Here is an 11,626-nt window from a genome sequence, read left to right as displayed (position 1 = left end):
TATTGGCATTAACAAACATTACTAAATGATGAAAAACTATATTGCTTATGCATTTACTAATGTTAACAAATACAACCTTATTGTAAAGTGTTACCAAACTTTGTGGGTTTTGTATTTTAATATCATACAGAAAGAAATGATCAAGCACAACACACACTCATGCACACAGTCACTACTCAAATAAATAACTTTTTCTGATTTGTATGTTATTGTATGTTTTCACATCATTCATTTCTCTCCAAATTGGAAAAAAATATTCTTAAATAAAAATTACCATGCAGCCAAAACCTCCTTTTAGAGAAAGTCACCCTCTATAATTTGCATGTTAAAACCTTCTTGTTTCACCTGTGCCTTTAGTTTCTGATCCTAAATAAGATGCATTTCACACCTTTGCTCAGGCACTCTCAGCCTTTTATATAAGGTGTTAATGAGCCACCGTGAAGTGTACCCCCCCATACACCCACCCAAAAAACATCCACTCACATGCAAGTTTCTCTCCAACACTGAAAGAGTTAAGGGAGTATACACCTGTCCTATCACACACCTGTCTCAGGCTCTCAGCCAATCAGGGAAGAGAAGCCAACCTGTCGGGTGAATAAATAGTTGAGGGAATGTAGACACAAATCAAACCACTTCAATCACCAGGATATAAACACACAATCAGACACCAGAGAGAAGATCCCAAACTAAGGATTTTACCTCCATTGCCTGTCACAGGAGTCATGACCAAGGAGATTGAGTAAGTGCTATTGGTTTTTTATCCATTTATTTGGTTAGGGCTTTTCTGCACAAATTACATTCTGTTAAATGTACCTTTGCTAAAAATGCAGTTTAAAATGTGAAGTTTTAGTTGCTAAATATGTTCTCGAGCAATTCTCAAATGAGAATAAAGTGTCACTGTGCTGTTTCCGAAACAACATATTTGTAGCGAACTGCAGTTTTACCGGTCTAAGCCCTGTCATCTGTTTAAGATGAGTGATGTAAGACCCTCTCAGTATAACCCGGACCCCTACATGAATGTTTAGATATGGATCACAAACACACACAGTCTGTTTTTTTGGACATTGACAGTGCCATATAAGTATCATAGGGGCTCAATTGCACATATATGCCAAGTGAAACTCTATCTTTTTGCTAATGTGTTATGGGTCTACAATATGTCAAGTATGGCCGGTGCCTAGAATTGCATGCTAGCCTTCAAAAAGCATTTGCATTGAGTTTGAGCAACTCAAGCAACTAAAACCTTGGAGTTTGCCGATTCGATTTTAGTTTCTGCAAAGTGGACGCGGAGATGCTCTGTAAACTTTCACCCGGTGTGGGCACAGGTGCCTAAACAGCTCTGTTTGCATTTAAGCTTACCAAAGCAGACCACCACAGTGCTAATCCTAGTAGCCAAAAACAAATCCATCCACTCGCTGTTTGAGGAGTCAGTGATCCTCATCAAATCTTTTGTTTGCGATGCTAAAGTTGAAATTATGTTTTATTCAGTGTGGCTTTGCTTATCAAAAAGGTACGAAAAGGGACACTGGGGCGGTACCTTTTCAAAAAGTACACTTTTGTAAGGTGCATATTGGTAACCTTAAAGGTACACATTGGCACCGTAGAGGTACATACTGGTTCCTAAAAGGTACATGTCTGTACCAAAATGGTACATATTAGGACCTTGTTTTGAAGAGATAGCGTCCCAGTGACAACATTTGTACATTTATTTGAAAAATAAACATAAAGACATAAAGAAGACTTTATTTTTATCTAGTTTTATGATTTTGGACGCCTATTTGAGTCGACTATCCGGAGGCTAAATGATGATAAACAAGCGTGCTTTGCCACTTTTCAAATCAATGTGGTTTGGCACATGAAATACGGTGGCTACGGTGTCTCCTGGGAATGCTTAATGTTTAATTGTATTAAAACCAACCTGCTTTATTTTTTAAGGGCTCTCATGGTACAACAGAACGAGAGTTTCAGCTACCAGCGCTATTCAGACAATTACATCATGGACTCTTGGCATTACATGGAAACCGGCGACCTCAGCAAACCAAAAAATGAAGATGCCCTCAACCTCCTGTATGACAGCTGCAAGGTAACACCAATAAGACTTTTACAAAACCATTTTTTTAATATATATATAATTGTTAGTTCATCATTTGATTTTTTTTTTTTTCGTTTATAGACTCCTAAAGACCAGAAGATGACATCGTGTGCTCGGGAAGGCAGCGTGTACAAAGCCATGGAGAGGTAAGCCTGATTCTTTCAATGCTTTATAACACCGAGAAGAAAGAGAAGAGTGCGAATAAAAGATAAGATTGACATGGGCGACAGGTGGTTTAGGTGTAAAAAGCTATTGTTGCCACATTTCCTCGCAGTGTATCGGAAGGTTGGGTAATTTAGCCTGGGATTATTTGAGGTCAGAGCTGGTTCAACCGTTAATCCTCTTCGCCAACCCATCCCAAAACCGACTGAGTCACTATACAGCACCCTTTTGTGCGAGTGAAAAATAGGTGCCTATTGAGCTCGTCGGTCTGTCCGATGTCAAACGCTGACGAGAAACTCAAACAGTGAAAAAAATAAGCATTAGGCTGCAAACAGCTCCCACCCAAAGTGTTTGGCTTTCCTTTTCATGCAAAGAAAGCTCCATAAACAATGCCGAGATTGAACAAAGCTTTTATTGACTTTAACACTTGTTTAGGTGTAGCTATGAAGAATTGGCATAGACTATATTTTTATTGATCTTTATGGTTTTCGTAGGACCCCGAACAGCTCTCCTCCTGAGCTGGCGACGTTGGAGAACGCCCACATCATGAAGCTGCTTTCTGATAACATTTCTATTAGTCACGCAAAGCAAGGCAACGACAGCTACACGGGTGACAGCTATGACAAACAAGCCATCAACAACATCTTCGACTCCATCCTGCTCACAGCATCGCAAAAACCGTGGCAGCCGGACCAACCGTATACGGATCCTAACACCGAGGTTTGCATTTATGCATTCGGCAGATGCTTTTATCCAAAGCGACTTACAGTGCATTTTACAAGCTATATCTTTTGCACTGGTTATGCAATGCTCTACCAGTGAGCTATACATGCCAAAATTACCAATTTAGTTGCATAGACTGTTTTAAATCTGTAACATCATTAACTTAAAGTTTGCATATGAAAATTTTTGCAATTCATAGTGTTACCGTGATAACATTTCTCTAAACTTCAAAAGCATTTTATGAATGCCTACCATAAGTGCTTTGTCCCCTATAATTAGTTTTTGACATATCTGTGTTTTCTTTTTTACAAAAAAAAAAACAGTCTCTCACCTACAACACTTCCTTCGTGGGACAGACCAGCCCTGTATATTCAGATTCCTATTCGAATTCTCCTCCAGAGAGATACAGGTAAGACTATCAACTTTACTAACCAAGCTTATAGCAGTTAATCATATCTCTCACTTTCCCCAAATGCGCACAAGCTTAAGCTTCAAAACTGTATTTATTGTTGACAGAAACGATTTCCAGTTTCTTCTCGGTGCCCCGCAAGCTTCCCAGCACAAGACCACGGAAATACCCATGGTGTACCTCAACAAGGGACAGTTTTACCCCATTACCCTGCAGGGAGTCGACAGCACCGCCGGTGTGCCGTGCAGCAAAGTCAAAGTAAGTGATGTATTCATGAATACGACAATTGGGATGTTACAACTAGAAACAAAGCATCGAGGGTTAGTTTGAAGTGGCTTTGTTACCTCGGGGATTTTAGTGAATGGTGCTTTAGGACGAACCAAGCAAGCAAATCCTCCCGTTCTCAACCCCTGCAGATTATAAGACTCTTAACCTTTGGAGATGGTGAAGAAGGTGTGACAGATAGGCTCTTTTGTTCGAAAGCAAAGCATAGTGTTATGGTCCATGACAAAGCAGTGAGAAAGGGGTATTAGCGTGATGACATGTGACATCACTTGGTAAACGGCGAACATTTGTCCTAGAGGGAGTCAACGCTCTCTAAAATAAAACAAAGGTGACACGTCCTAAAAATTCTCCTGTTTTGCTTCCTCTCTTAGACGGTGATCATGGCTGTCTTTGAGAATGACAAGAGTCCTGAGATGCAACTTAAGTACTGGAACCACTGGCACGCTCGACAGCCGACCGTCAAACAGAGGGTCATAGATATCGGTGTGTATATGCTTAAAATATGCTTAAAACAGACTACACCAATGCTTTAGATGGCACCTGTCCATAAAGTGTCCATAAAAGGCTTTTGGATGATCTGGGTTTTATTAATTTTTTTCTAAAAATATCTCAAATATTTTTTATCTAGCCGACTACAAAGAAGTCTTCAGTGGAATAAGCAACGTGGAGGAGGTGGCTTTCAATGCGCTATCCTTCATCTGGAATACAAACGAAGAGGCAAAGGTACGAACGCATACATACGCAGATCCACCTGTCACCCGTTTGTGTTAAATGATGGGTTGAAAGGATCATTTAGAGGAGTGTCAGTACGCAGTGGTATCTTCGGTATGTGACCTCCTCCTCAGGCACCTGTCATCGTAGGGAATAAAAAGAGAATAAGAAAGAGAGGGAGGGAGGAAAGCAGGAAAGATGAATAAATGAGGGTAAACTTCAGCATGCCCCTGGGGCAGTGATGGGTGGGACAGCGAAACTCGCAGCAGGTGGAGCAGAAAAAGAAATGAAAGAGAGAACGTTATGGGGAAAGGAAACTAATATTGCTTTATGATTTAAACAGACTTATTCCTAATGTACACCCAAATTGGGTCTCAACTAAGAAGAACAATTGAAGTTATCCAAATATATTTCCATAGATTATTGTTTTTGTTTTGTCTAATCTTGCCATCCTGTCTTCCTCAAAGACACTCCTTTCCTTTAGAAACAAATCGGAGTTATTGAACAATCGTTCATTTGCATATGACACATCTAACGTGTCTCATCCCTGACCCTTCCTTCTGTTGTGACGTATAGAGAAGTGGTGTACTAGTTGAATAAAGACAGGCCTGAACACGATCCAGCCCATGCATGATTTCACTTGCATTTTTATTTCGCTTTACATCATCCTGATCGGGAGTTTGTGTGTCTGAAACATGTCCCTCGATGTTTTACAGGTGCACATCGGCATCAATTCTCTGAGCACTGATTTCTCCTCTCAAAAGGGGGTCAAAGGTCTTCCTCTGAATCTGCAGATCGACACTTACGATTACAGCACGGGGAACAACCGTCTCATTCACAGAGCTGTTTGTCAGGTCAAGATCTTCTGCGATAAGGTGAGTCTGGGACTAAGGAGGTCTAACCTCGCGTTCACACTCGAAATTTCATTATCAGGGTCCTTGCTCATTTTGGGCTTTATCCTAATCACCGTTAAGTCCTAGCAACTAATTTCCTATAAAAGCATCATACACGCTTTTATCTTTCCATCTCTCTTTCGATGACTCTCGACCTTGCCCTGTCTGGATCTTCTGATTCCCACTGACCTCTTTGTTTAGTAGATCAGATAAATGGCACCAGATCTTTCTATCTCGCTCATCACCTGTAAGGCTGTTTGTTTTTATGGCGGTCATAGCCATTAGCTGTTTTGACAATGTTTGGGGGAAATGCCTGATGGGATGGAGTGATTTAACACACGTCGGACAGGTTTAGCAGCGGCAGGTGAACTGAGTGCATTTCTGTGGTTTTTCAAGATGGATCCGATACATTTTTTCGACACAGCTGGCACCGAGTTGTTTACGGGATCATAAATTTTAGCATTTTACTGTTCTGGTTGACAGCACTGTGAAAGTATTGGTTCCAAAGAAACTTGCAAGCTTAATGATTCAAATGTTTTTCTGTTGATTTGCATGAGATTCTAAGTGCTCCAATGTTGTTGAATGTTTGCAGGGAGCAGAGAGGAAGATGAGAGATGAGGAGAGGAAGAGATCCAAGAGGAGAACCAAGAATGTCGCAGACTCCAGTAATAATGGTAAGTGCCAACATTTACGTAGTTGTAACACCCAATACAACCCTACAAAAAACTCATAAGACATCTCTTTGCATGTACTCGTGCAAACAGTTTCATTACATAAGAAGAACACCTTTTCCTCTTTAGTTTCCATGAGCTTTAAAGGCGCAGTGTGTAGATTTTAGTGGCATCTAGTGGTGAGATTGCAAATTGCAACCAACGGCTCAGTCCACAGCTCGCCCCTCCCTTTAGAGCAACACATAGAGAAGCTATGGTAGCCGGCACAGGACAAACATGTTGTCGCCTGAGACAACGTAGTGACAAAATGCACTCTGTAGAACAGTTTGTCCGGTTAGGCAGTGTTGGGGTTAACGGATTACAAGTAACGTGCATTACGTAATAATATTACTTTTCTGAAGTAACGAGTAAAGTAACGCATTACTTTTTAAATGTACACATTAATATTTGAGTTACTTTTTCAAAAAAGTAATGCAAGTTACATTTTCTGAATGCAGAACTTTTCAGTCATAAAAACACCTGCAAGGCCTGAAAGAGATCAAGACTCAGCCAAGAAAAAGTAACGCAAAAGTAACTAAAAAGTAACGTTAGCATTACTTTTCATGAAAAATAACTAAGTAACGCAATTAGTTACTTCTTGGGAGTAACTTAATATTGTAATGCATTACTTTTAAAAGTAACTTTCCCCAACACTGCGTTTAAGGCTACTGTAGAAACATGGTGGCGCAAAATGTTGACTTCCATGTAAGGGAACCCACATTGTATGTAAATAAAAAAGTTTCATTTTAAGGTAATAAAAGCAATACAGTTCATTAAATAAGGTCTTTATATATATATCACTGATAATATTGTTTAGTATATTATATTGCGTTTCTGACAAGAGATCCTTCTAAAAGTTACACAGTGCACCTTTAATACATTTTCAGATTAATATTTTTAATTGTGTAAATATTTCGTATAAATACGAATATTTTCACAAGTAATTTTCACAGGGTGCAACTTTTTTCTTATGAACATTATCTCAATGTTTGCATTTATGTAGATTATGCTTTTGTTGATCCTCATTTTCATGCATTCATATAAAATCCCTCTTTGCTCTCCATAGGTTGTAAACAAGCCCTGGTCTCCAGTTCGGTTGGAAAGGACTGCACATATTTTAAGACTCTAGACGATCACGTCACACAACCTGTTTTATTTATCCCCGAGATGCACTTCAGCAACATGCAGCGCTGCGGTCTGGTACGTCCTCTTCTTTATTTTTCTCTCTCTCTCTCACACACACTCATCCCTGCATCCCAGGATATGCGGCTTACCGCAACATTGTTGAGTCATGTTCACCAACACCCCGACAGCCGAAAGTACAGGAAAAGTGTGGGAAAAAATGCAGTGGGAAAAGGGTGGGCTCGGAAAAAAGAGAAAGAGAGAAAGTGATCTCGAGATCAGACATGCTAACTGGTGCGCTGCTGAGTTTGACAAACGAAACTCACTTGAGGAGGGGACGACCTCGATGACTGACGGCGGGATTAACCCGTGGGATCTTGAACACACACGCAAACACACGCGCTATTATTCTTATGTTGCTGTTGAAGGGACGCGTTTCGGCCATGTTTACACTTTGTAAGAGAGGGAGGGATGGATGCTGTCGAGACAGGCCTTTTTCCCACAGTTCGCCGTGTGTGCGTTTCACACCTGTTCGATTTCATAACATTACTGGATGGCGGTGCCTTGGCAGTGTTACATATAAGCACAGAACCCAATGGGAGGGGGGGCAGGTTTAGAAAAGATAACGTCACCATGGTAACACACAGTTATCTTTAACATGATCCAATGATGTAAAATGTTGATCTTACTTTTTTTGTGATTGTCCAGGTGCCCCCTGTTAACCTAGAGGAGAGCGACCGAAACTTAATGAAACGTATCAACTGCTACGACGATAGCGGCAATCAGAGCAGCTCTCCGCCGAGCAAACAGCCGCGTCGAGATGACCAACAACAAAGAGGTATGATCAATTTAGTAAAGTGCTACACTGAATTTGATATCTCGAGAGTATTTTAATAAAAAATCTTCGTCTTTCCAGTTCTGCTGTATGTCAGACGAGAAACCGAGGAAGTGTTCGATGCCCTCATGCTAAACACGCCAACCCTCAAGGGCCTGAGAGAAGCGATTAGTTTAGATTTCTTATTCCGTTACACATATTTGTGAAGATCTCACGTTTTTGAGAAGGATCATAAGACTTGACTCACGTCCCTTCTGCTTTCTCAGATTTCAGAAAAGTATGGCTTGCAAGAAGACACCATTGGGAAAATCTTCAAGAAATGCAAAAGAGGGTGAGTGACACATTTATAACGTTTCCAGACAGATTCACAGATGCCTCCTCCGTGGCACTGGGTGAAATTTTTTGCCGTGTTTTCGGTGTCAATTAAGTGGACGGTCATAACGGTGTTGACCGGTGTTCGGTTGTTTTGGTGTTGAATGGTTGTTGCACTAAGACGACGTGAAATCCAGTTTAAAGTCTCATTATCTAAAAAGTTTGATTTCATTCACTGATTTCAATCTTTGACATGACTTAAAGGGACATTCCAGTTTTTTTGAAAATAGGGTCATTTTCCAGCTCCCCTAGAGTTAAACATTTGATTCTTACTGTTTTGTAACCCATTCAGCTGATCTCCGGGTCTGGCGGTAGCACTTTTAGCATAGCTTAGCACAATCCATTGAATCTGATTAGACCATTAGCATTGCGCTAAAAATAACCAAAGAGTTTCGATGTTTTTCCTATTTGGAACTTGACTCTTCTGTAGTTACATCATGTACTAAGACCGTGTACTAAAATAGTCCCCTTGGTTACTTTCAATGGCAGGGGACTATTTTTAGGCGCTGCGTTATAACATTGCGCCTCCTGCACCATGTTACGGCAGCAAAGTCCTTGATTATTACGCCAGAATAAAAGTCTAGTACCTAGCCATATCTGCCTAGCCCTAGAAAATCACAACTTTTAATTTTCCGTCGGTTTTAGTACACGATGTAACTACAGAGGAGTCGGGTTTTGAATGGGAAAAATATCGAAACTCTTTGGTTATTTTTTTTAGGCGTGATGCTAATGGTCTAATCGGATTCGGTGGATTGTGCTGAGCTATGCTGAAAGTGCTGGCGCCAGACCAGCTGAATGGATTCCAAAACTGTAAAGATCAGATGTTTGGCTCTGGGGGAGCTTGAAGATTTGCATATTTTGAAAAAAAGTGGAATGTCCCTTTAACTCAGTCAATATTATTAAATATATATCAATGTTGTTGATGTAGGATGAATTTATGTAGAAACTTAACTTTAGCTGAGTTTATACGAGTAGAATGACATCAACTTGATTGTTAGTTTTACTTTAGCTGAAGTCACGTATTATGAAATGTCCTCTTTCACCGAGATGAACGACTGTTAAACCCTTTTCTTATAATCTGAGCTCCATCTCAACAAGTTGCCTGGAAGAAAAGTCGACAGACCGGGTAGACAGGAGATCTGTAGTGTTTGGAATGTGATGATTGCTGCTCCCCTTTAAAAACAGGGTGAATAAAAAGGCGAACAAAAGGAGGAAGACAGGAAGATTTCGACACGGGTTGAGTCATCTGATTGTACTGCGCTCTATGTTATTTGCGCTTTATAAAGGTCAGAGATGAACAGCAAGAGATCAGGACACTGATAGGAAGGCAGCATTGGCGTCTGTTTGTGTAAGAGACACTACGTGCGATTCAATGAGGCCTGGATCTGAAAGATCAACTTATCTCTTTGGTTGGTGATCATCCATGACTTTGTGTAGACGTTTGCGTTTACCTATTAACTCGTCTGTATCGGAATATGTGTGGGTATAACCATTTGCCTGGTTAACTTGTCTCAATGCATTGTGAAGGGTAGAGTCAGTCGACGAATGGGCGATCATTTTTTTGGCCACTTATTTTAAACATTACACATGGATTAGTTGCCAGGTCCTCATAAATTTGGAAAAGCGTCTAAGAAATGCAATTATGCAATCATGCTTAAACAGACGATCCGTCACACACCCGCTGGAGCATTAAAGGGACCTCTCTGACCTAAATAGATTTAAAGAAAAATAACGTGTCCGGCGCTCTATTATCTTAATCGCCCTAGCCTTGAGCTGTGTAACTCGGAGCTTAACTTTCCTCAGGCCGTTAGATGATGATATGGCTGAAGGATAGGGACAGGTTGAGCCGCATTCTCTCTCTCTCTCTCTCTCTCTTTCTTTCTGTCTTTCGGCCCAATCTTCAATCGTACTCCCTTCACCCTGAGGGCTGGGAGAGTTGGCACAGCTTCGCTGTTAGTCTGTCACAGACACGCAAATACCGTCTTTGTTAGTTACAAGTGTTGTGCCGATTTGCGTTAGTCATGAGGTTTAAATGTATTAGATAAGGATTGTTTTTTTAAGGATCTAAATCAGGGTCTGCCCTTGAGGAAGAAATAATTAATGGTTGCGAAAGAATGCATGAGGTTTCTCTCTGTGATTTATGCGCATGAGCAAATTAAATCTTGCAATGACCTCAATTGATAAAACTTTCTTTCTCGTTCCTCAGGATCTTTGTGAACATGGATGACAACATCATCGAGCATTACAGCAACCACTCGGCCTTCCTCATCGAGATTTCCGAAGTCATTGTCAACCACTTCCAGGTCACACTTATGGAGTTATAAACGGCATCGCGGTGACCCTTCTGGCAGCTTCTCCGTCTGCCCTTCAATGAAAAAGCACAAGCAACTCGGAGCAAGATTCGTGCCGTCGCCATGGAAACGAATGAACTCCCGTTTCATCATTTTTAGATGTACCGATATTCATGCTGTACATACCAGTTACCTCTTTTATACTTTTTTATTAAATATTTTATCTACAATTATTTTATAACGTGAGCAATTATGATCAACAAGGTAAATTGTCTGTAAATATAAATTGTACATAGACAAAAAATATCATAATGTTGTGTGTTGACTTGATTTTAAAGCCATATGTTATTATTTCAATGATAAACTTGCCTTTGTTATGCTGCCTTTGCTGCTTACGATAGGCGCATCATTTCTAAAAGACGATGTGAGGCGGATGTATCGCTTTATGCTCTGATGGTGGTTTGCATGTTTTTTATCTTGACGCGTGTTACTTCAATAGACTTCCAGTCAGGGTGCTGTAACTTTCAGCCTGCTAGTTTCACATCTGAAACGCTCCACACAGCCGAGAGCCTTTCAGACTTATAAGTCGCACATTTCCACCCTTAAAGGGCTGCATATCTGTCAGTGTTTCGCTCGCCAGGATATACAGTAAAAAATTGCCTCCACACATTTCGAATCTGTGTGGCTATAACGGTTGCTGGGACGACCGGCCCCTTTTCACTTCGACATTAAGGACGTTCAGACAAATAAACCACTGCTTAGGAGCTTGCCCAAACATCAGATTAATGGTGACTTCAGTTTGTGGATTTGGCTTCACAAAACTTGTACATTTCAAATGCTTTGTATTGCTGTCATTCAATATTGATATACTAAAGCTGTGTTTTCCTTTTTTACTGCCTCTGCTTTTAAAAGGCAAATAAAATCAAAACTTCAAAATATATTGTGTGTGTTTAAAGTTGCATGAACCACTGAAATATTCATCATGACAATCACACTAGTGTGTCTTTGTGCCCTAGGCTCT

The 11,626-nt window shown here is 40.5% G+C and overlaps 1 protein-coding gene across 1 annotated transcript; it reads left to right on the top strand.

Annotated features, from left to right (window-relative positions):
• The first annotated feature begins 591 nt into the window (after positions 1-591).
• grhl3 (grainyhead-like transcription factor 3) lies at positions 592-11,543 on the top strand. The gene is made up of 15 exons (XM_073869723.1): positions 592-739; positions 1,936-2,083; positions 2,174-2,238; positions 2,749-2,974; positions 3,301-3,386; positions 3,494-3,644; positions 4,043-4,154; positions 4,300-4,394; positions 5,099-5,257; positions 5,868-5,949; positions 7,052-7,185; positions 7,816-7,945; positions 8,024-8,112; positions 8,212-8,273; positions 10,521-11,543. Exons 1-15 carry the CDS (start codon positions 723-725, stop codon positions 10,636-10,638), a joined length of 1,674 nt encoding a protein of 557 aa, XP_073725824.1. The 5' UTR covers positions 592-722; the 3' UTR covers positions 10,639-11,543.
• The last annotated feature ends 83 nt before the right edge of the window (positions 11,544-11,626 follow it).

This window comes from Misgurnus anguillicaudatus, chromosome 7, assembly GCF_027580225.2.
Source record: "Misgurnus anguillicaudatus chromosome 7, ASM2758022v2, whole genome shotgun sequence".
In the NCBI taxonomy this organism is placed as follows: Eukaryota; Metazoa; Chordata; class Actinopteri; order Cypriniformes; family Cobitidae; genus Misgurnus; species Misgurnus anguillicaudatus.
Note: the sequence above shows the minus strand (reverse complement) of the source record. Positions and strands in the feature narration are given on the sequence as shown.

Excerpts from the sequence above, each read along its gene's own strand:
- grhl3 (XM_073869723.1), top strand. Across the intron at positions 2,239-2,748 it reads GTGTACAAAGCCATGGAGAG|GACCCCGAACAGCTCTCCTC; the intron begins GTAAGCCTGATT and ends TGGTTTTCGTAG. Across the intron at positions 7,186-7,815 it reads ACATGCAGCGCTGCGGTCTG|GTGCCCCCTGTTAACCTAGA; the intron begins GTACGTCCTCTT and ends GTGATTGTCCAG.